General features: G+C 43.7%; 1 protein-coding gene across 4 annotated transcripts in view; it reads left to right on the top strand.

Moving 5' to 3' along the window:
* The window catches only part of frya (furry homolog a (Drosophila)), a 51,153-nt gene that overhangs the window by 25,280 nt on the left and 1,834 nt on the right, over positions 1–24,039 (top strand). The window contains exons 21-61 of one of the 4 annotated variants that reach the window (XM_037079650.1): positions 475–734; positions 1,089–1,278; positions 1,539–1,663; positions 2,094–2,151; positions 2,349–2,440; positions 2,803–2,975; positions 3,451–3,611; positions 4,985–5,095; positions 5,577–5,731; positions 6,010–6,112; positions 6,473–6,644; positions 6,933–7,189; positions 7,272–7,418; positions 7,527–7,698; positions 8,641–8,731; positions 8,830–8,912; positions 9,355–9,505; positions 10,045–10,148; positions 10,363–10,548; positions 11,367–11,568; positions 12,174–12,295; positions 12,396–12,583; positions 12,988–13,082; positions 13,171–13,751; positions 13,912–14,009; positions 14,453–14,623; positions 14,707–14,847; positions 15,342–15,521; positions 16,227–16,391; positions 16,703–16,777; positions 16,877–17,047; positions 17,234–17,242; positions 18,729–18,929; positions 19,998–20,138; positions 20,981–21,144; positions 21,266–21,473; positions 21,902–22,051; positions 22,142–22,240; positions 22,341–22,424; positions 23,570–23,587; positions 23,873–23,983. In XM_037079650.1, coding sequence (XP_036935545.1) covers positions 475–734; positions 1,089–1,278; positions 1,539–1,663; positions 2,094–2,151; positions 2,349–2,440; positions 2,803–2,975; positions 3,451–3,611; positions 4,985–5,095; positions 5,577–5,731; positions 6,010–6,112; positions 6,473–6,644; positions 6,933–7,189; positions 7,272–7,418; positions 7,527–7,698; positions 8,641–8,731; positions 8,830–8,912; positions 9,355–9,505; positions 10,045–10,148; positions 10,363–10,548; positions 11,367–11,568; positions 12,174–12,295; positions 12,396–12,583; positions 12,988–13,082; positions 13,171–13,751; positions 13,912–14,009; positions 14,453–14,623; positions 14,707–14,847; positions 15,342–15,521; positions 16,227–16,391; positions 16,703–16,777; positions 16,877–17,047; positions 17,234–17,242; positions 18,729–18,929; positions 19,998–20,138; positions 20,981–21,144; positions 21,266–21,473; positions 21,902–22,051; positions 22,142–22,240; positions 22,341–22,424; positions 23,570–23,587; positions 23,873–23,983 — 6,165 coding nt within the window. The remainder of the gene's footprint in view (positions 1–474; positions 735–1,088; positions 1,279–1,538; positions 1,664–2,093; positions 2,152–2,348; positions 2,441–2,802; positions 2,976–3,450; positions 3,612–4,984; positions 5,096–5,576; positions 5,732–6,009; positions 6,113–6,472; positions 6,645–6,932; positions 7,190–7,271; positions 7,419–7,526; positions 7,699–8,640; positions 8,732–8,829; positions 8,913–9,354; positions 9,506–10,044; positions 10,149–10,362; positions 10,549–11,366; positions 11,569–12,173; positions 12,296–12,395; positions 12,584–12,987; positions 13,083–13,170; positions 13,752–13,911; positions 14,010–14,452; positions 14,624–14,706; positions 14,848–15,341; positions 15,522–16,226; positions 16,392–16,702; positions 16,778–16,876; positions 17,048–17,233; positions 17,243–18,728; positions 18,930–19,997; positions 20,139–20,980; positions 21,145–21,265; positions 21,474–21,901; positions 22,052–22,141; positions 22,241–22,340; positions 22,425–23,569; positions 23,588–23,872; positions 23,984–24,039) is intronic. The other 3 variants (XM_037079657.1, XM_037079666.1, XM_037079675.1) reach the window with 3 other exon arrangements.

Genomic DNA, 24,039 nt, shown 5'->3' with positions numbered 1-24,039 from the left:
TTCAGTCTCACTTCAGACGTGCCTACAGTCGACTTGCTTTTGTGTTTATTAACGCTGGATTCATTTCACATGACGTGCTTGATCGTTACTTTTATGAAGAGATCGAGGGTGGTTTAAACATGACAGAGCAGCAAACTATTGACTGCAAGACAGAAGCTCAGTTGAGTTACGTGATGTAAAAACTGAAAGAACATCTGGAACTGAGCAGCTGTTGGCCTTTTGACTCTCATTTATGTAATCATCAAGCTGTTATCGTGATGCTAAGAATACAGATTTATTGAGAATAGGATAATAGTGTCCTGACATGCATTATTGAACTGTGTGTCTAAATATACTTCTCATAATACTCGCCTCATTCGCATTTGAATAAGTTATTCCTAAGCATGTGGATGAAGAGGTGGAAGAAGTGCTGACAGTCTAATCCAGCTGTGACCCCTGACCTCTGAGCCTGCGGTGCCACTTGCTTGTTCGCAGGCCGCCCTGCCAGCTGGCCACCACGTCGACCTCCAGTGGCTGGTGGAGTGGAACGCGCTGCTCGTCAACAGTCATTACGACATCAGGAGCCCCTCGCACGTGTGGATCTTCGCCCAGTCTGTGAAGGACCCCTGGGTGCTGTGTGTCTATAGCCTCCTCCGACAGGACAACCTGCCCAAACACTGCCCGATGGCTCTCAGCTACGCCTGGCCCTACGCCTTCACCCGGATGCAGGCGCTCATGCCCCTGGTAGACCCGAAGTAAGTGATGACGCTGCTGTCCACCATCACAACTACCATAACATTGTGATGTCCATACAGTCCCCACCATCCGCCATGCCCCCAGCAGAAACAGCAGCAGAGCCCACAATGCGGAAACACAGTGGGCGGTGCCTGCTCAGGCCAGTATCACAGTATGATAATATGGGACTTTTTTTTTTCCAGTGATGAAACACTTGTTCCATTTGTTTTTTTTCTGTGCACCCACACTTAGAGTTCCTGTTTTTAAGTATAGCCACCTGATCCTGGTTCCTCATTGCATATGAAAAAGACACCCTTTGTTAAAAACAGCTCAGATAAAAATAATCGTCTTTTCTTTTTTGTGTGATTCACCAGTAACCCAGTGTATGCGAAGAAGACCAGCACGTCTGGCAGCGGGGACAATTACGTAACCCTGTGGAGAAACTACCTGATCCTTTGCTTCGGGGTGGCAAAGCCCAGTATCATGAGCCCCGGTCATTTGAGAGCATCGACACCTGAGATCTCCACCGCCACGCCTGACAGCGGCGTCAGCTACGATAACAAGGTAGCCGCCTCCTCGCCCTCCAGCCTTATTAATTCCCCACAGTGCTTTGTCTCTCCAGGATCAGGTGTTCATATGGAGCTTGTTGACATTCAAACTCAAAGCATCACATTTCACAGCAGCTACCTCACATGAATAGAACAGGAAGCTGATATATTCTCAACTGTACACACTTATCTCCATGCAGCCCTGTGTAATTAGCGTGTTCAAGCAGCGTTAGAGGTTTACGTGTGTGACTGAACCGCCGGTGTTTGATGTTTCAGGTTATCGGGAGCCCATCTGTGGCTTGGCTTCTGAAGCAGTTGGTTCCACTGATGAGGGCAGAGAGCATCGAGTTGACAGAGTCTTTAGTACTGGGCTTTGGGCGCACCAATTCCCTTGTATTCAGGTATATCAAGGAACCCTGTCTTATCTAATCTGGGGAAGTCAAATTTCCTCTCACAAATGTTGTTTTTTTCTTCCCAAAATGTTTGCATGTGATTGACTTCTTGGTTTAAATATGGAGATTGTGTATTCATCTCCGTTAATGGGGCAGGACCAGTCAGATGAGAGTTAAGAGGACAATCCATTAATAAGTGTTGACCTGTATCTGTGTGGATTTAAAGTGGAGATAAACTGGGGATTATACTTGAGCAGTGCCTTGTTGCCATTTACAGCTTCATCTAAATTGTTCCCTAAAAAAAACAAAATCAGATTTTATATTAATCTCTAATCTGTTTTTCCTGTAGAAAAAAAAAGGAACAATAATCTCATTGCAATTAAATTTTGTCCATTTACCTCGGCGTTAACTTGTTTGTATTTTCACCTTCTGCATGCAGGGAACTTGTGGAGGAGCTACATCCCCTAATGAAAGAAGCGTTAGAAAGAAGACCTGAGGTTGGTTCACTGCATTTGCAGCATTTATAATATTTTCCATTTACCGTTGGTGTTAATTTATTAATGAACGAGATAGTGGGCTGTAATTCTACCAGAGAGCTGGCGCATATCGGGAAATCTCAGTCGCTAAATATAGATTAATGATATTGGTACCAGGAACTCTGTCGTGAACGATTCTACGTAATGATTTTTCGCAGAACAAGAAGCGGCGTGAGCGGCGGGACCTGCTGAGGCTGCAGCTGCTGCGGATCTTTGAGCTGCTGGCTGATGCAGGTGTCATCAGTGACAGGTCAGAATGGCATTAGTTGACATATTACAGATCCACACTGCACAGTTCCCACTAAAAGGTTCCTGTAGTTCTGGAAAGCACTTTCTAAAAGTACAGCAAGTTTTGTAAACTGGCAGAATGAACCTTTCACTTCCTTAAAAAAAAGTTCTTCCTGGTGCTTAAAGTTCCAGGTATTTGGGTGAAGATGATGAAATGTGATCATCAGGATACAACCTTGATATAACCCCTTATGATAAATGGATGTGGTATTATTTGCGTGTTGACAGATGGTGAAAAAGCAAGTGAAATCTTACTCTTACCTACTGTTTAGTTTGTGATTTCTTTTCATCGGGCGTCTCCCTGTCGTCTCTGTGATCCTACAGTACAAACGGGGCTCTGGAACGTGACACCCTGGCTCTGGGCGCTCTGTTCCTGGAGTATGTGGATCTGACCCGGATGCTCCTGGAAGCTGAGAATGACAAAGATGCAGAGATCCTCAAGGACATCCGAGCTCACTTCAGCGCCATGGTGGCCAACCTCATCCAGTGTGTACCAGGTAGGTTCAGCTTGAAAGGGCTCTCGTGTCAGGCCGGTCACTAAAATGCCCTGCAGGTCAGAATGTAAAATCAAATGCAATTTTTTTATTTTAAACAACTAATACAACGTCCATCATCAATTTGTGGATTGTGAGTTATATAACAGGCTTCCATTCAGCCTCTTTCTGCTCAGCACATGCAGCACCAGACACTTGACATTGATCTTGATTTGGACGCGGCCCAAACAGAGCTGCAAAGTAGTGCTGCTTAAGGACACAGCAGGCCGGAACATGTGATGAGTCATGGGGTTGCCAAGCATTCACAAGTCCCCACTGAATGTCTAATGATGTGTCGAGGGACAACAACACCTTATTACCATCCCGGAAAATGCACTTTTAGGAGTTAATTAAGAGTTAAGATGATTCAATATTTTTGCTGACTTGTCACTCTCTCAATGAGCAGACCTGTAACAGGCCTTCTCGTCTCCCTCCCCAGTGCACCACAGGCGCTTCCTGTTTCCACAGCAGAGCCTGCGGCATCACCTCTTCATCCTCTTCAGTCAGTGGGCCGGCCCCTTCAGCATCATGTTCACCCCTCTGGACCGCTACAGCGACAGGAATCACCAGATAACAAGATATCAATACTGTGCCCTGAAGGTAAACACACTTTCTGCAGTTTACTGCCTTCCACAAACTCGTATAACATTTTTACACCAAATTAAGCTTTAAAAATCTAAGATTGACTCCTCTCCCATTGAAAGTAGTTGGACTGCACAAATTTGCGGAAGACAGGAAGCAGCAAAAAGTAACAAGGAGGCGAGTTGACAAGATTCAAGATTCAAGATTAATTGTCGTTCATTCATTGTCGTGCAACAGTAGTAAAACAAAGTGAGAAAGGAATACAAAAGTAATAAATATAGTAAAGTAACATAACATATTTTAGTCTCTCGTTCAGACTCAATGCAGAACTGAACGATGTCCAAACACTGCTTTAACAGAGGCGGAAGAAAAAAGTGTGTATGTGCCGACATCCTTAACCTCAACTTGCATCATAGCATCGCGCCAGAAAAGGGACAATTAACATGTATACCTGAGCATCATGTTCCCATTACAGCAAATTAGAGCCAATAAATACCCATGACTACCACAGAACCAGTCGAGCGAATGCCAATTATTCCCTTTTGCACCAACGCAATAAACCAGATTTTAGTGTGCGTTGGATGATTTAGCATAGTGGGAAAAGAACAAAAGTAACTTAGCAGTGGACATGTGAGAGAGAAACTGCTGAATAGATCCACAGATTTCTTGTGTGTATTGTAAAAATAAAAACATGCTTTTTGTGTCTTATGATTTAAGTTATTTCGTTGAGCTTTTGATAAACGGGGCTCCTGGATCACAGACAATTTGTTGCATTAGAGAAAATCCTAACCTATCTCTGCCAGCCGAGAGATTTCTTGAAATGTAATTCCTTTGTTTGGTGTGGACTCTTCTCCACCCACAAGACAAATTCGAACTTGCCTGAGAAAGTGCTCCACCCAGACAATCCTGGTTTCAGCAACATTAGGTTTTTGTATTTCTCTGTTCTGTCATCGGTACTGAAGAAACAACAGACTTTAGGTTAATCTCACATCATGAGAGTAACCATACTGAGCTGTGTGCAGTGTAAACAACACAGCTGCCAGTCAGATGTTCAAGTATACATATATTTAACTATATGTGTAATTTACTTTCACTTTTACTAATTTACATTTCCTTCCATAATAATGACTTTTATTTGTACATTTATTATTTGATACTTTTGCTCAAATATCAATCACAGTGGGGACTTTAACTTGGCCACTCTGCTTGGCCAGTGCTGTGTTGAAAGACCACATTTGGACTAAATATGTGTTTTTTTGCCGTGATTTACAACATTCAGTCTGGGGGTGGATCAGTTTAAGATGAATGGGAAAAGTAAGACTGTGAATATGTTTCTCTCGGGTATTAAAATCTATAACGGAGTGAGTGATGTTGACTGTTTGCTCTTTCAGGCCATGTCTGCTGTGCTGTGCTGCGGGCCTGTGTTTGATAACGTTGGCCTCTCTCCAGACGGATACCTCTATAAGTGGCTGGATAATATACTAGCCTGCCAGGATCAGCGGGTACGTGGCCAAAACTTTACCACTGCATTGAAACAAAGAGCTGACCCAGAAAGCCCCCCTGATAGCTTGCTGAAGCCGGCTTTGTAAATGCCCGACACTAGACCTCGCCAAGTGCTCACCATTATCTTGCAGCAGCACTGGCGAGTAGTGAAAGAGAGATTTGTTTCAAAATACATTTGTTTAATATTGTCTTTACTTCAGTTTACTGTGATACAAGATAAAGTACCTGCTCCTTTATTTGACACCTTCTCCATCTGCTTTCAGTTCGTGTTTTGAGTAGAAACATTAACCGGGCAGGTAGCCAAGAAAATGCAATTTATCGCCTTTTTTTGTATGATAGAAGTGGAGCTACTGGGATCACTTTACACTCAATCCCTGAAGCTGTCAAAAATAGGTCATGATAAAATCAGGACTACAGGGAATCCTTTAAAAAAGGCATGAAACTCAGGAGGGCCTGTGTTGTTGTCTGCTCCTGGCTCAGGTCCACCAGCTTGGCTGTGAAGTGGTCATCCTGCTCCTGGAGCTCAATGCCGACCAGGTCAACCTATTCAACTGGGCTGTGGATCGCTGCTACACAGGCTCCTACCAGCTCGCCTCAGGCTGCTTCAAAGCCATCGCTACAGTCTGTGGCAGCAGGTACAAAATCTCAACAATCTCCCTGTCATCTGTTCAGCCAGTGGAGGTCAGCTGCCTGTGAACATGGTTTTTGAAAAGCACAGTTTTGCTCTCATCTTCGTTTCTTTTTGTGGAGTCCTATTCTCCTATTCTCTGGATCAGGCAGATTTCGTGTTTTAGTTAGGAAACCACTTAGACGCTGAAGCCTCACCTCAGCTGATCCTCCTAAGCACTCAGCACTGATTTCTTAACACAGAAACATTACTTCATAGTTATTTTTTGCCTTCCTTCCTTACTAGCCGAAACTACCCAAGTGATATAGTCACCCTGCTGAATCTGGTCCTCTTCAAGGCGTCAGACACCAACAGAGAAATCTATGAGATTTCAATGCAGCTGATGCAGGTGAGAAACACAAGCACTGTTGTCTACCGTCCCTGTGTAGATTGCATGTAAATTATGAACAGGATTTTTATTTAAAACATGCAAATTTGTAGGGAAGCTGACACAGCCAACTAACTTGAACGTGGACAATATAATTCAATCATGCAGCTCTTCTAGACTAGCTAATATGGCTAGTAACTTCTTGGACAACCGCACTAATAACTTTATGGAAGGTGGCCACAGCAGAGAGTATACTGAGCAGCAGCTCTGGTGTTGTGCTGCCCCCTATATTTTTGTAGCGCATTTCAAATTCTGGCCATATCTTACAAAACACACCTTCAGGTGGATAAATCACAAGTTTTCTCCTCTTCCTTCGAACAGATTCTGGAGGCTAAGCTGTTTGTGTACTCTAAGAGGATCGCAGAGCCAAAACCAAACAGCATCCTCTACGGGACCCACGGCCCGCTGCCGCCTCTGTACAGCGTCTCCCTGCCTCAGCTCTCCAGCCAGCTGGCCAGGATGTACCCAGAACTCACACTTCCTCTATTCTCAGGTTTGTGTCACATGTGTGCCGCGTGTGTGTGTGTGGCAGCCTGCAGGCTTGTCATCTTCTTATGGCTTCCCACTAAATGCTGGTTGATCATTTTCTAAAGATACTGTATCTATGGATGCTCCGCTAACCACAGAAACACTGAGAGCTTAAGTTGGTTAAACGACTCTCAGATTTAAGTTGAATTCATATGTGGATCAGGATTGAACCGGCAATTATGGTTAAAACTGAATATGTATTTATTTCCATGTAGGATATAAACACTGATGGGTTTTTTTAATATTGTTCCAGAGGTTAGCCAGAGGTTCCCCACCACTCATCCCAATGGGAGGCAGATCATGCTGACCTATCTCCTGCCCTGGCTCGGCAACATCGAGCTGGTAGATAGCGGTCTGCTGCTCCCGGTCTTCACACCCTGCACCTCAGATTATGACGCTTCAAGCCACACGATGAGCACCAGTTCATCCCATCAGCTGAAGGGCACAGGCTGGGGCTCCTTACAGGCCACGTCCATGGTGCTCAACAACCTCATGTTCATGACCGCCAAGGTAAAAAGCCACCTAAGGGAAATCAAATCAAGGATATCGGTAATTTATGGTCAGTGCAAATAACATGTCCTCTCCTGGTCAGTATGGAGATGATCTACCAGGACCAGAGATGGAAAATGCCTGGAACGCTTTAGTCAGCAACGAGAAGTGGAGCAACAATCTGAGAACCACACTGCAGTTTCTCATCAGCCTGTGTGGTGTGAGCAGCGACACCACCCTCCTGCCATATGTAAGACATCTTTCCTATGTAATTTTGGCCAACATGTAAATGTTATGTAGCTGTCTTTTATGGTTTCTAGTTTCTCACGGATATATACTCTGTGACGTATTTGTGCAGATCAAGAAGGTGGTGATCTATCTGTGCCGGAACAGCACCATGCAAACTATGGAGGAGCTGATATTTGAGTTGCAACAAACGGATCCGGTCAACCCGGTGGTGCAGCACTGTGACAGCCCTCCTTTCTATCGTTTCACCGCCACGAGCCACAAAGTCTCCACGGCAGCTTCAGGTACACTTTAACGACTCTGTCTCTCTGAACAGAATGAACACCAGTTGAATTTGTTTTAATGGGATAAATTGACCAACCAGGAAATCCCACCTGATCCAGTGGAACCACTTAGTAGCCAACCGTAGAAAAGTGTGTTTACTCTGGCTCCCAGCGGTGATTATGAAGCAGTGTTGATGTTGAAAATAATTGTCGTCATCTTGAGATTAGCTGGTGCGGGCACTGATGAAGTGGTTGCTTCCAGCTCACTTCGCTTCACTTCAAAATTCAGATTTATTTGATTAATTCACTCAAAAGGGCTTTTCATACAGCGTATTCTTGTCTCAGGGCTGCCCAGGATAACCGGGTTTAAGATGAGACCAGCGCTATACGATTCATTAAATGTCTGTTGAAACATGTGACAAATGTTCACATTCTATAATGTTGTGTGATGAACAATGATGTGCCCCATGTTTAGTTGATTTTGAGGGGATAACCCCCCAAATTCAGGGATAACCCTGCAATGGAACAAGGCTGGCAAAGTTGGGTTTAGCCCAGTTTCGGTAGAATTATTTTAGCCCAAGTGCAGTGTGAGAAGAAATAAAGATTCAAACATTGTTCTAGATGAACTTCACAAAACAATGACACAAGTTCCCAACGTTTACCGAAATCTCTCCCACATTACCTGCATCCAGATAGAAAAAGGAGGGGCGGTAATTGACCAGCACCCCAAATCTATAATACAAGAAACAAATGCATCTTAAAGCTATAACAAACATTTAAGAACCAACAATAATTATTAGCATCTTTATTATTTAAAAACAAGACATTTTCCTCATATATCTCGTTAAACACTGTCAACTTAATTGAATCCAGTCTGAGCTGTTCGAATAGTCTAAGGTTCAAAAAGGAAAACTTGATGCCACTTTAATGACTTTAAAATGCTCCTTTTTGCTTTATTTCTAGGCACCACATCGAGCAGCAACACTGTTGTCCCGGGCCAGGAGAGCTTTCCTGACACAGATGATGCAAAGACTGTGAAGGAAAATGAAGAGAGGTAGACCCAAGTATCTTAGAGCTTATCATTAGATTAATTACAGTCCCAGCAAGACTCATCATTAATCTTTTTTTTTTTTTTCCTTCCTCCAACCTCAGGCTAAGCCACATAATGCGAGCCCACAACCGCCTGGAATCACGCTACAGCAACAGCTCGGGAGGATCGTACGATGAAGATAAGAGTGAGTTTATTTCTGCTCCTGACACCCCGTAAAAAAAAAAAAAAAAAAAAGCTGCGGCTGTCATGGTCTGGTGAGTGTGGAGTACACAGGCTGTGGGGCTGGAGGGTAAGATGGTGAGCGGCATGGTGTCATTGATAATGCATGAGCAGTGCAGAGTCGCCTGGGGTTCTTAAAAGGCTTCTGTGAGAACTGGCACTGAAATAAAAGTAGTGGAGCCCAGGGCCTCTTCACTGCTGCCAGTGACCCAAAAACAGCTTTGTTACACTCTGTTGGTCTGAATTAGTGACTGACTATTGTGAGTCAGAATAATTAAGTAATTAAGTGTTAATTAAGAGTAAAAAGTAGCTTTAAATGCAACTTTTGTCTTTCATTTCAGCTCTTATATTTGAGTGAAATGTGTGTCTGTGTGTGTTAAATGTCAACTGTCTCTCTAACCATTTAGGTGAACCTCTGCCCCCCTATGCTGATTGGCTGGTGGTTGTCATCGAGACCAACCAGCCTCATCCTCTGCCCATGCCTCTGAATGGAGGATGTTGGGCTCCGCTGGTAGACTTTCTGCCAGAGACCATCACTCCCAGAGGACCGCTGCACAGGTTAGACCGCTGCACACACCCATCCATTGCGAAAATTTCCCCTGTCGTCCAAAAAAGGCTACCTCTAACTGGTTTAAGGTCAATTATAACAGGTGTGTATGTGTAATTTTTTGATCCACGGAGGTTTTGATGTCCGTAAAACATTTTCTCAAGTTGAGAAAAGCCGTATAAAAATGTGTGATGTCATCATAAGTCACACCCAGAAAGAGGCTAAAAACTTTTTATGGTATATTCAACAGGTGAGTGTACTGACGAGACTCCATCTTTGAATCCGGTGTCCTCCTCTAAATAATACAGCCATTCTAGTTACTCCGACAGATTTCTAGTCTTATTGACCACTCAAAGTGCTTTATATCTCAAGTATTCACCCATTCACACACACATTCATACACCATGGAGGAGCTTTAAGTGTTTATACACACACTCACACCAGGAGCAATTTGGGGTTCAGTATCTTGCCCAAGGACACTTTGATATGTAGTCTGCAGCAGCTGGGAATCGAACCATTGACCCTGCAATTGGTGGACTGTTTGTTACAGGTGTAATATAGCCGTCATCTTCATGACAGAGATGGTTGTGGACCACAGTGTGAGGGAAGACTGGGCCATGCACTTGCCTTTACTGCTTCATGCCTTGTTTCTCGGTGAGTTCACACTATGATCAGTTTCCCTGTAAACCATCTGTACAATGTGAATATCATGACTGACCTAACTGGTTGGAACTCTGAGATAAAGGTTGTGAAAACAGGAGAAGAAACTTGAAAAGAAGCATCAGTTGTCCATGCTATAACAAACACCAGCTTGTCTTTGAGTTCTCAGTGGGTTAAATCAGTCTGACTGCTCTGTTCCTCTCTTCAGGCATAGATCACTACCGTCCAGAGGTGTTTGAGCACAGCAAACGTCTCCTCCTCCACCTCCTCATCACGCTGTCCTGTAACAACAACTTCCAGGCCATCGCCTCAGTCCTGCTGCAGACGCGTGAGATCAACGGCACCAAGACTCTCACCTGCAAACCGAGTCTGCAGCCGGAGTATTTACCTTCAGGTGAAAAAAAACACCTGTTTGAGTTTCAACTGCAAATACTTTCAGACTTTGCCAAAAGGTTGGAGTAGCTCTCGGCCCAGCTGACAGAGCAGCCTGGCATTTGACACATTGCTCATCTCTCCGGCTAATATAAACTCGAACATCAGGAGGGAATGACTAACATTCCTGTCAGAGGATGGATACGTTTCTTATCTGTGGTGAAAATATTTGGACACTGTGCCAAAAGCAATATTGAGCACAGAGGACATCAAAGGTCTTGATTAAAGCATTCCTTTCTGCTATTTTTATCCTCTTGCCCAAATTGGGGCCATCTGCTCAGGGCTCAGATACGCTGGGTCGGCTCCCCTCCTCCCCCCACCGATAATTTGTTTTGCAAATGTCTAGACGTTTTGAAATGTGAGTGTCCTTTGTCCATTTTGACCATTTGAATACAACTTCCATGCTAAAAATAGTGATTTTTGTTTTGTCACAGTGATACGGCACAGTGATAACGCTGCCACTGAGATCCAAAGAAAACATCTAAGTTCTCCTCGGTGTTTGCAAAACCCTCACTCCCATCTTTGATGTATTTGTACAGATGTTTGTGTATTAACAAGGAGATAAGCTGTGTTGCAACTTAGTTCAATTCGTCAGCTCCACCACATCAAATAAATACAGTCAGTAGGCTAATTGGAATCAAATTCCAGACATGTGAAAACACGGGTCACACTGCTCCATTCATACATTAACTCTTGCCGTTTCTTGGCTACAAGTTATACTCAGGGAAAACAAAATCACAACTGATTCTCATCACACTCGTGTTTCTTTTCCTCATTCAGGAGGATGTGTCGACTTCCTGCGGGAGAGTCAGGCGTCTCCTGTGCCAGATTCTGGTCTGAGCTCTTCTTCTACGTCATCCAGCCTGAGTCTGGGCGGCAGCAGCAACAACCTGCCGGAGATCTCACATGAGGTGGAGGAGCTGGTGGCCTCCAGTAAAATGGACGAGAAGACGAACAAGCTCATTGAGTTTCTGACAACAAGGTGCTGATCGATACGCCGATCGATACGCTTTTAGAGTCATTTCCAGACTGAGTTTTATGCACAGGATGTAAAAAAACAGTATGAAGTCCCTTTATTTTATGTGTTACATCCTCAGTGTCATTGATTTTTGTAATGAACATTCTGAATTTGAGACTCAGTTGTTCTCAAGCAAGGATTTGCAATCACTTTTTGATTGTTTAAAGGATATTACAACATGGGTATTCTGTTTTTATTCATGTCTTTACTCAGTTCCCACTTGTTTGATTTTACATGGTAAATAAATGTCATATGGCAGATGTATCCCTCTGACTTACTCTCTCCTACATCTTGATGTAGATTACCACCTAGTGGTGCTGTATGCAAAGTGCAATGGATCTGTATCAGAGTAGATTAGATTTGATATTTAAATTGGTTGATGCTGCTGTTATTTACCAAGATTACATCATGGAAATTGTAGTAAAAACCTGTCATCTTGTTAAGTCTCTTGAAATGTTTTGGAATTTGTTTGTTCAGACTATTTCTTTCCTGAACTCATGCGTTGTGTTAACTCGGAATAGAGAATATAGTGTGTGTTTGTTAATAACTAGGAAACTGTTGTGTTACAGAGCGTACGGGCCGCTGTGGTGCCACGAAGACATTTCAGCAAAGAACCAAATTTCAAAAAGCACTGGACAGCTGACAAACTTTCTACGACATGTTGTATCTGTGTTCAAAGAGTCCAAGTCAGGTAACTCCTCAAGATCTTCTTAGCAGTGATTATTAACTATTTTATCATTCGATTCAAAACTACTCAATAATTCTTGCTTCCATTGCTCCGTCTTTGTCAGATTTCCACCTGGAGCAGCAGCTCAGCGACGTGGCGCTGCAGACGGCCTTGTGCAGCTCGTCGCGTCACTACGCCGGTCGTTCCTTCCAGGTGTTCCGAGCCCTCCGCCAGCCCATCTCCGCCCACGCTGTCTCTGACCTGCTCTCGAGGCTGGTGGAGGTGGTCGGTGAACATGGAGAAGAAGTGCAGGTCAGTGCTTCATGTGGACAATACGTGGATCTGAGTGTTTTGTTGTTGGTGAACTACAGACAGTTTATACTGATTTACTGGATCATTTGTGTTCTGAGTTTGTATCACATGAGTGAATTCAGTGCCGTTCAGTTAATGACTTGGATGCCCTGGAGGTTTGACCCTCTTATGAGCACTTGAACACAGCATTAAAACCAATAATCATCTAATGGCAGAAATCCAAGATCGTCATCAGCTAATCCTTCAACCTGTCCATCAAATCTAAATCCAGCATCCAGAAAACAAAACCTCTCTCTACCTTCACTGAAGCTGTATTTGTCAGCAATTAACTAATTGATACTCTGTTATAATCAAATGATACAAAAATACAAGAAAATCCCTGACAGTCTTCTTCTCTCCTGTAGGGCTATGTGATGGAAGTGTTACTCACACTGGAGTCTGTGGTGGATAACTTGGCTGAATGTCTGAAGAACAATGATCTCATGGCTATCTTGACGAGGTTTGTGTCTCCTCTACATATGTTCATGATTAAAGGTACTTTTTCGTCAGAATTAATTGAAGTCATTTATTATTTGTTTTGATTCCAGAGCCTCCTCTCCAGATTTCCTCACCAGCCTCAAGCTGCTGTCCAACAGGAAGAGCACCGGGCAGCTCAATCTCAGAAGAGAGGAGAGGAGCCGACATCAGAGGAGCTCTTCTGTCCCCAAGAAGTTCGGAGAGGCGGACAGATGTTCTGATCCACCCCGCAGCGCCACACTGGACCGTATCCAAGCCTGTGAACAGCAGGTTTTGTTAGCCAAGACCCGCAGCTCGTCCTCGTCTAAAGACAACGTCGCTGACCCAACCAACATCAACCACCCCAGCAACCTACTGGCCACCATCTTTTGGGTGGCGGTGTCGCTGATGGAGTCAGACTTTGAGTTTGAGTATCAGATGTCTTTGAGACTGTTGAATAAGCTGCTGGGCCACTTGTCGCTCGACAAACCAGAGAACAGGGAAAAGCTGGAGAAGCTGCAGAGCCAGCTTCGATGGAGCAGCTTCACCGGGCTGCAGCAGCTGCTGCTGAAGGGCTTCACCTCCGTGTCCACCACTGACCTCACGCTGCAGCTCTTCTGCCAGCTCACACCTGTGTCACGAGTGCCTGTCGTGGACACTTCACAAGCCATAGGTACAGAGATAATCCGAACATGGTGATTCTGTTAAACAGTGCGAATGTTACATTTGATAAAAATCCTCACAAAAAAATAAATTGCTGCAACCTTGTATCCATATAATTTAATTTACATTTTTTTGGAACATGAAATCAACTTGTCTGTTTCATCCTTTAGGTTTCCCCTTGAATGTTCTCTGCCTGCTTCCACATCTCGTGCAGAACTTTGACAGCCCAACGCAGTTCTGTCGCGATGTCGCCGAGAGGATAGCGCAGGTTTGACTCCATTAATGGTCTTTACCTCATTTTTGACTAAAAGACAATTATTCTTTTGAGTAGGGCTGGACTGAACAGTTCAAAGCTTCTTTTTAATGTCTATTCATTCGGTCTTAGAGTCCAAAAGTCCAAAATCATAAAAAGAAGATAGATCTTATCATTTCCAGAATTCACAACATGTTTTTATCTAATAAAATATTCTGCTTCAGTCCATATTTGCTGTCGTTTAGCCTTTGAAAAACAATTACATGCATTGCAGGTGATGAAACTGAGGAGTTATATTCATTAAAGATGAAGACTCTCATTGATTTAGATGAATCAATTAATAATGACGTCATAGAATATGACAGCAGACAGTCTAAGTTTCAATCGGAAAACCTCAGTAGATGCTTGAAATGTAAAAAATGACATTTGGCACAGCTGATGCCCTTTTTCGCGTGCAGGTCTGCCTTGAGGAAAAGAACGCCAAGCTCTCCAACCTCGCTCATGTCATGACTCTGTACAAAACGCACTCCTACACGCGAGACTGCTCCTCCTGGGTCAACGTGGTGTGCCGCTATCTGCACGAAGCTTTCTCGGACATCACCCTCAACCTGGTCACTTACATGGCAGAGGTTTGTCCGCTGGTGGTGTATTTAATAAGCAACAATAAAAAGGGATGTGCAGCAATAATTACTTTTTAATTCTGTTGTAACAGCTGTTGGAGAAAGGTCTCCCCAGTATGCAGCAGACGCTTCTACAAATCATCCACAGCCTCCTCAGTCACATGGACCTGAGCGGGATTCAAGCCAAACCCTTCAACATGGAGGTGCTCAAGACCATTGAGAAATTTGTTCAGGTGAGTGAAACACCCGAGCATGTGTCCCACGGCAGATAATAGGATAAAACATGCAGTATTAAATCTTAAATCTCATATTTTGAGGATATTTCTTTCACTGAGATGAACTGAAGGTGCTCAGAATGTGAAACCATACGATCACTTGCATGAGATGTGATCATTGGAAATCTCTGAGGCATGGTGCTCTGAGTAAGAGTCTTGTTCATAGAGAAAAAAAAGGAAGAAAAAAAAAATGTCCTGTGTCAGCGCAGTAAATTCGTAGACACACCCAAACTATAAACAGTCTGCCTTTCTGCCATAGGCCGGGCCTCTGCTTAGCCTCATACTGAAGCCATTTTCCTTTCGATTCCTTATGTGAGCCAACTGCCAGAACTGCTTCTCTCTAAAAATAGAACTGCATTAAACCACACAGAAAGATGATTCCTTCTAAAACATGCGGTTCTGCTGGTTTTTGTGGTGGTGATCTGGTGCGTGCATGTCTGCGTTGGCTGTAGACGGTCCATTGGGGGGAAGCGCTGAATATCCTGAAGCTGGTGGTTTCTCGATCAGCCAGTTTGGTGCAGCCTTCATCCCCACAGAGTGACCTCTCCTATGAGGACATCAGCCGTGTCTGGGACCGCTCCTCCAAGGCCCTGCCTGGGAAAACACTGGATTTCCACTTTGACATATCTGAGGTAAGAGGCTCCGACTTTTCTTTTTATCGTGTGAGAGCGTAATGCTTTTACACTTCCCCCTGTATTTTTTCCTGTATTTTCCAGGGTGTGGTGCTTATTGAGGCAATGTGGAATCTTGTTAAGCTTTTGAGAGAGGAAACCATTTCTTCCCCTTCCTCAATGCTGATATTTCTTTTTGACCAAACCCCATGAGATTAGCTTGAAAGCTCGAAAGGTAAACACAATTAGCCGTTAGCAGTGCAGAGCTGGAAAGTGATGTCAAAGATACAGAGTGGTGCATGTGTGGGAACTGAACAGGGAGCTATTTGTGTAGTTCATGAATGGCAGGAAATGATGTCAGCGCTTTGCTGCCGTCCTTTGTATGTGAATCAGTGAGCTCTAGTGGACAGCCAACCGTGTGTGTGTTTATACTTGAGACACGCAGGACAGACCCGTGATATGTCTTTAAATACCCAGATACTTTTAGACTGATGGATACAGCAGAGGAAATGTAGGGTTATTTTTCCGCAAAGGCTTCACACAATCGGAATGCCAAGTGGAATAAACGCTGAGCACATTGATAAAAAAGTCAGTGCCAGCTTGTGTTGAAACTTCACCGTACAGTCGTCTTGGAACTGGAGGAGCAGGAGCTGCTGTGTCATTGCCTGACTTCACTTCCCCTGATCCTGCCTCCACGTGTCTGTTTGTTTTTGTCTGTGCTGTTAGACGCCGGTGATTGGTCGGCGTTATGACGACCTGCAGCGTTCCCCAGGCCAAGATGTGAAGAGCAGGGCGACAGCAGTGACCCGCAGCACCTCCTCTACCTCCTCGGGATCCACTTCCAACAACGTCCTGGTGCCGGTCAGCTGGAAGAGGCCTCAGTCTTCACAGGTGAGGAACTCTTCCTGTTTCTCCTGAGAACTATGCTCATAATTTGAAAATGTTTAAGAGGTGTGTTTGATGCCCATTTAACACATTATTTCCTGCATGAAATTTAAATGCCATTTATATCTGGATAAAAACACATGTTGAATGCATACATGCAGAAAGTGTTGTGATTGGAATCGGCTTAGACAGCTAACTCCTGGCTTAGCGCTCTGCTGACTTGATTTGGGATAGAAGTGTTACGTGGTTTCAGTGAAACTAAATTGTGACATCCAAGTTTTGCTCACAATGTTTCCATTTCCTCTCGCCCTCTGCAGAAAAGAACACGTGAAAAGCTGGTGAATGTTTTGTCTTTGTGTGGACAAGAAGTGGGGCTCACAAAAAACCCTTCGGTAAGACGCGCTACGTCATCGCAGTGAGATGAAATTTTTACCCTTATTGCATTGAAAAATGGCCCCTCATCGTGTTTGCCTCTTTGTTTCTCTGTATAGGTGATCTTCTCCAGCTGTGGCGAGCTGGACCTCATGGAGCACCAGCCCAGCCTGGTGTCCTCGGATGAAGGGACCCGGGAGCCGGACAACATGGACGACACCACCTCAGAGCAGCAGTTCAGAGTCTTCAGAGACTTTGACTTCCTTGATGTGGAGCTTGAGGACGGAGAGGTGAGACTCAGTACCTCAGCAAGAACATGATTTACCCTCCTCGCTTCCTCTCACATTGATTTTTTGACCACATTGTTAAAAACGGAGTATTTTCCTCCAGAGAACACTCTCACACTGTGTCGGCTCAGGTCTGCCTGCTCTGTGTAACAGGGTTTCTTTTCTCTGTTCTCCCTCGCTGCTATCTAGGAGCTACAGGTAAGTTTAGTCGTGTCACATTTGTTCTTGCTGTGTTCTTAAAAGGCATGTTTGATAATATAGTGAAATTCCACACTGGTAAAGAGTAGCAAATGTGTTTGCATGATGTGTAAACAGATTGTGCTATGTTACTGAAGTGCAAAATATTAATTCACTAAACTCTTAAAGGGTAACTAAGGATATTTTACACATTAAAGTGTATTTAACGTGTCTTGGAGTGCTACTGCATGTTTGAAAAAAGTAGTATTAAGTCTTTTTAGCCACTTGAGGAAGCTGCATATAATCACACAAATGCCTCCTGTGATGTCACTCAGTGCTAAGTTGCATTGTGGGTAATGTAGGCAGCAGGTTTTAGCAGTGTTAATAGATACTGAAGTGCAATGCTTGACCAATGGACTGCTTTTCAAACCCTAGTGCCTTCATTACCCACAATGCAACTAAGCTACCAGGTGACATCACTGGAGGCAATTAGTCATGCTAACTGCGGCTTCCTTATCACACGTGCAGTAGTAAGTCTAATGATCACCAGTGAAATGCATGTCAGTATAAGAAATATTGAACTCGGAGTACTGAAAAAATGAGATTTTAAACATTACTCAGTCGTATGTCTCAACTTCTTCTGGGATCATATCATCAAAATTGTTCACATTTTTTGCGGCCATTGTTAACTGGTGACATTTAACAACCCTCATGTCACATTGATCCATTAGGAACATCTCTTTCTTTAATTGAAGTGGCCGTCTGTAGAAGTAACTGTGTATCTGTGTATCCTGGAACAGGACAGTGTCAGCTGTCCTCTCTGTCCCTGCTGAAATTTGACACAGACTGAAAAAACTGCAGTGGTCAGAGAAAGTGGCTCACAGGCAGTTTTATAAGTGACACTTCAAAACGTAGAACTAGCAGGTGTGAGGAAAGTTTTCTGATCACATACAGCGTATTTCATCTAAAATATCGAGTGGTTTCCTTCTAAAAGAATCTGATGAACCAAAGTCAAAGTCTGTGCTTTCTGTCAGTGTAGTATTAATGTTATCACCACAGGAAGTCTCCCTTATTTCATCTTTGGATGTGGAGCTTCAGTGGAATGTGGAGGTTGGCCGACATCTCCACTCATGTCCTGTTGAAAAGTCAGTACAAGAAGCAGCCAGACTCTGGGGGATAAAACCTGTAAATATTTAAAGTCTGGCAATATCAAGGTGTTCTCAAACCCAGACTTCTCTGCCAGTTTCTCCAGCATCTCGGGTATTCTGGTAGTGGTTTGAGGAAACTCTCTATGTGAAGATACACTGTGAAAGACTCGCAACACTGTGTCAAGCTCCATTCTTAGCTATGAGGGGGGGAAAACTCCCCCTCCCCCTCCCTGAGCTTCCCCAGCATGGCTGTGTGAATGTGTGTGTACAGTATGTGTGTGTGCATGTGTTTGTGTTAGATTAGAGATTGTTCTGTACTTCTTGCTACCTGGTAACTCAAGGCCGTTCTCTGTTTGCAGGGAGAGACTATGGACAACTTCAACTGGGGCGTACGCAGACGCTCCATGGACAGTCTGGACCGGAGCGACCTGCAGCCCCTGGAGGAGAGTCAGCTGTCCAGCAGCATGCCCAGCCTCAGCAAGATCACCCATGAAGACTCAGACGAGTCGTCTGAGGAGGATTCTCTCACTGCCAGCCAGATACTCTCCCACTCACAGCTTGTAAGTTCACCTTTGCATGTGTGCCAGCAAATAAGCATCAACATGAAGGGAACATGTAGCTGGTGAAGCCCACAAGCATCGGATAATTATCCTTATCACAGGGTGTCTGCAGGCCATGGAAAAGTCTTTAAAAGCACTGATCAAAAAGGCTCAGAAGGTATTGAAAAATCTTAAATGAATCTTCTGTAGGGTGAAGACTGCGAACAGCTGCTCAAGCACATTTGCAAGCTCTGTTTCTTCTGTTAGCTACAGTAGCCAGGAAGCTGCTTGTTTCCAAAGGGGGACTGTAAAGTCATCCGTCTAATTTCTGCAACTTATTTGGATCCACGTCATGTTGATTTGAAAGAGTTGTCTTGTAAACAAAGTTTCTGTTTGTCACCCACAAAATGCATTGTGGATATTTTGATTCTGTTTGGTAGAAAAGTCTTACATTAACTTCACCCATTACCCTGACAAAAACTATTAAAACCCAGTCAGCGGCTGAAATGTATTAAGGGCGTTCACCGTGTTGTCTCATGAGCTCTCCTCTTGTGCCACCCTCAGGTTATTTTCAACTTTGCACACAAGATAATGACATTTTCTTAGCACATCCATGCTCCCAATGAGATGATGTATGTGATTTTAATGATCATGTTGCTTTTCCTCTTGGGTCAACCTCAAGCTCCAATTTTTGTTTTTTTTTAAATCTCGCACCAGTACAAATTGTAAGCTGTAGTGAACACTGCTGTGTCTGAGACCTGCTAGTAGGAAGTTTTGCATCATCATTTGTCTTGTTTGCGTCATCTTTCTGTTACTCCACGACAACTCATCCTCACGCAGAGGAAAATGTGGTGGCAGATGGAAAGTCCATGTGTCCATGCAGCTGTCACCCACTCCCCTCCTTCTCCTGATCTGACAGCCACTCGTCCACCGTCAGTGCTTACAGGCAGTTCAGGAATGTTGCAGATTTGGCAGCGTCAAACTTTTCAATCCAGTGTCTTGAGCTCAGCTTTTTAATATTCCTAAAAAGAAAAATGACACATCCTTTCTCGAGAAGATACCAACAACTTTGACTTTGTCTCTTTGCAGACTGTCAGCCTCTCTCCGACGGCAGAGATCAGTATGGACTCTCCCTCCGCCTTTTACGATACAACTTCGGCCGAGTCAACTCCTCTGAACACCAAAAATCCTAGTTTCGAGGTCCAACTGCCAGAGGACTCGAAGCAGCGGGTGAATAAGGGCTTCAGAGTGTCTGAGATTCTGGGAACTACTAATAACTATCGCAATTCCATACTAGAGTTCTTTACTAATTTTGCCAAATAGGAGCTGTTCTGCTGCATCTTCTCTTGTGAAATGTCTTGAATGTTTTATGTGCTTTGGGTTCAGTCTATGTTAAGTTTTTTTGGTGTTCCTACTGTTCCTGTCTTCAGAGTAGAGCATGAGGAGGGTCTTTTCTAGATATTTCAGTAGCTGCATGCTAAAGTTGAATGAGCAAAAACCCTGCAAGCAGCCAATCAATAACGCTTTGGGCTCGTTTGTGTCTTATTTTAATTGGGGCAGAGGTTGTCTGGGGTTGTTAGGGGGTCATAGCCAGCAATAGATTTAAAAAAAAAATAATATATATATATCTTCCTTTCTGTGTCTGTCTGTTAAGGCAATGTGTATACCTATTGCTTCTGTGTGGGTGGCTCTAAGCAACAACTAAAAATCTCTTGGCATGTGGGAGGTCAAGAAAAGGTTTACACATTGCCTGCCCCAAAAACACGAGCGTGCAGGGCCACGACGCTGGCTGCATTTAAATTATTTTATGATCAATTTAATTGGCGCAACTCATGCACACCAAATTTACCAAACGAAAGAAAACACGACAAGGAGTGTCCGTAGGGTCCCGTGCCAAGGTTAGTGTATCCATTTTACCCACACGATTACTTGTGTAATGTTTCAGTTTAACAGAGGGAACACATTCGAGTTAATAATAACCTTTTACTGCATGTTGCTTCAGTATTTGCTCATGATTCTGGTTATTCTTGCCAACAGCTGAGAAAGCATGTGTCCCCCTCGCTCTCTTTTAGCGTGAGGTGTCCCAAGACGATGAAGACACTAATGCCCATGAGGAAGACATCTGTCTCTCCATCACTGAGCTGCCTCCGGAGTTTCAGTGTGGTGACAGTCTGACAATAGACGTGGTTCACATTGACTGTCAAGGAGAGCTGGACATTGACGGCTGCTTACCGAGGTACCTCCTGGCAACACTGGATAAGAGTGCTACTTCTGAAACAATTTGTCTCAATTAACGTCTCTCAATAAAAAGTTACTGTTGAGAATGTTAACAGCGTGGCTTTTTCACGTCTGCTCAGTCTCGCCGAGGAGGAGAGAGACGACATGCTGGAGGCCCGTTCCTCGCCGCCGCCATCACCCTTCTTCTCCGCCATCCTGGCAGCCTTCCAACCAGCAGTGTGCGATGACGCGGAGGAGGCTTGGCGAAGCCACATCAACCAGCTTGTGTCGGACTCCGATGGATCCTGTGCAGTCTACACCTTCCATGTGTTTTCTTCACTGTTTCAGGTACTATAGCGGTGTGTCGTCGCCGGCATACACCTGAAAAAATAAAAGGGGAGGTTCAAATAATGGTTGCCCACTGCTCCTCAGGGATGGATTAAATGTACAGAATACTGAGTATGATTGTATAAGACAAATGCAGATTCTTCTCCACTGTGCCCGGTTCCAACTGAATAACTAAAGTGAAAGGGTAACAGGATTAGTTATCTGGCTGATTAACCTTTAGAGAAGAGGTCTGATTAATGACAAAAAGAGAGCACTGTAGATGCTCTCAGCTTGAAAATCTTCAGAGATTCGTTAACCAGATGTTGTCCACTTCACTGACCAAAGCTGACAGGGAAACACAAAAAATGAACAGATTGTAAGAAGCTTAAATGATATAATGTTGGAGTGACATTGACAGTATCACAGCCAGATTTCTGTTTGCTTTGCAGAGCATTCAGACCAAATTTTGTTCCCTGACCTGTGACGCTGTGAGTTACCTCGGTGACAGCCTGAGAGGATTAGGATCAAAGCTTCTGAGGTCGTCTCATATGCTGACATCATGCTCGGAGTGCCCGACGCTATTTATTGATGCAGACACAGTGAGTAACCTCGGAGTTCCCTGTTTCTGATTAGTTTTTTTAACAAGTTGTAGTTGAACAAATTCAACATCAAAACTCTTTTTTTCACAGATTATGTCTTATGGGCTGCTGGAAAAAATGAAATTCAGCGTGTTGGAACTTCAGGAGTATCTTGATACTTACAACAACAGAAAGGAGGCGGCTCTCTGTGTAAGGAGATCAAACAATGTGCTTTCCAGTCAGAGTATCACCTGTATGTTGACGCCAAGTTGTTTAAATTGTTTTTTTATGCTGTGTCTGTCACCCACAGTGGTTGAGCAACTGTAAGGCCACCTTTCCCAGAAGTCCTGGCGGCACGGTGATAACAAGTCAACCAGCGGAGCATGAAGAAAAGGTAAAGCCTTATTTTTTTTTTAGGAATTTGTGCAATAACTCTGACATGCTGTCATATCTATTGAACGATAATGTCAGTTTCTGTTCTGGTATTTTCTGTGGTTGAGTTTAATGCGTTCAGCCAGTATGCAACATAGAGAAGAAAATAGTTGTTCTGACTAAAACTATGAAAGATTCCACCTCGACTGACCTTTCATACTGTACTTTCTGCATTACGATCACTGTGTGGTACTGTAGCTCTGTGAGTGTTACCTCTAATTCTCTCGCACTATGTAAATGTCAAGTTTCTGACAACCTTAAGTTGCCGCACGTCACATTGATAACCTCATTCCAATGTGCATTGTGATTATTTTCAGCTCTGCTGAGCATGGGAGCAAGTTTTCTTTAGTTGCATTTTTTTAATCCAAGCAATAAACGGTTACGCTCACTTTATAGCCGAGGAAAGGAAACAGCAAAACGGAAAGTTTTGCTGTTAAAACTTTGTAATTATGCAGCTAAGAGATTGCCACCAAAGTGAGTGCATTTGTGCTGACTGACAGGCAAAATTGTGCTTGGCTTGTTTCACTTGGCTTTTTAATTAAAGGGGCCCTGTGGAGTTTTCCTGGAAACAAATTTAAAATGTCTTTTTAGTTCTCTCATCAAATGTTTTGTGTGCATTTTGAGCTCTAACGAATGTGTCAAGTGAGTATTTCCTCCCACATGAAGCATTTTCTTAGTAGTGCAGTTATTTAATCCGGCCTTGTTTGCATCCATGTTTACATGAACAAAGTCTTCTTCTTCCCTGTCGTTGACACCATTTGTAGGACTATGTATCCTGTCACCTGCAGGTGTGTGTGCTCATGTATGTTCCCCTTGGTCGTGTACAAGATAATAGAAAAACAGGGACCCACTCCATAGCGCTACTAGAGGTCAAAAACTCCACAGGGCACCTTTAATTCATGGCGAATTCCAGCCCCCCCCCCTTGAATTCTAATTTACACATACATCAACCCTCACTTTTTCTCCCTCTCTGCATGCCAATAAAATGACCTGTGCTAATACTTTTCAACCCCTCTTAACTGAAAAATCGTGAGGAATTGCATGCTCTTCTGTTGATTCTCTGTTTTCCTTACTTCTTCTCTGTCCTGTAACATGCTTGCTTTGTAGCAAATGGAATCTCTGGCTGTAAGTTGGAAAGACTTGTTCCTCTTTGTTGTTTGAAATTATCTTTTTTTTCTGCTTCTGAAACCACATTTTAGACTTGCTGCAGTCCCATTTTCAGCACTTGTAAAGTGGCAGTCAGTTTGACATCTATTTACAAGTAGCTCTACTGTAGTTACATGTGAGTTTAGTATCCACCAGATGCAGAACTGAGACGCCCTGATAAAGTATAAAGTAATATAGGAATAGAAAGAGAAACCCACCCCGTTAAAGAGGCCTTTTGCTCACAGCCACATTTCTGTCTTTCAGCAACTGGAGCTCTGTCAAAGACTCTACAAACTCCACTTTCAGCTGCTGCTGCTCTTTCAGTCCTACTGTAAGCTGATTGAACAGGTCCATGCAATAAGCTCCATTCCCGAGGTAGGTACATAATGCATTCGCTTGTTTTCTCTTTTAGGAACCATGACACCTGCCAT

The sequence above is a fragment of the Acanthopagrus latus genome, chromosome 2 (assembly GCF_904848185.1).
Source record: "Acanthopagrus latus isolate v.2019 chromosome 2, fAcaLat1.1, whole genome shotgun sequence".
Classification (NCBI taxonomy): Eukaryota; Metazoa; Chordata; class Actinopteri; order Spariformes; family Sparidae; genus Acanthopagrus; species Acanthopagrus latus.
The sequence above is the reverse complement of the archived record's forward strand: the minus strand, read 5'-3'. Positions and strand labels throughout refer to the sequence as shown.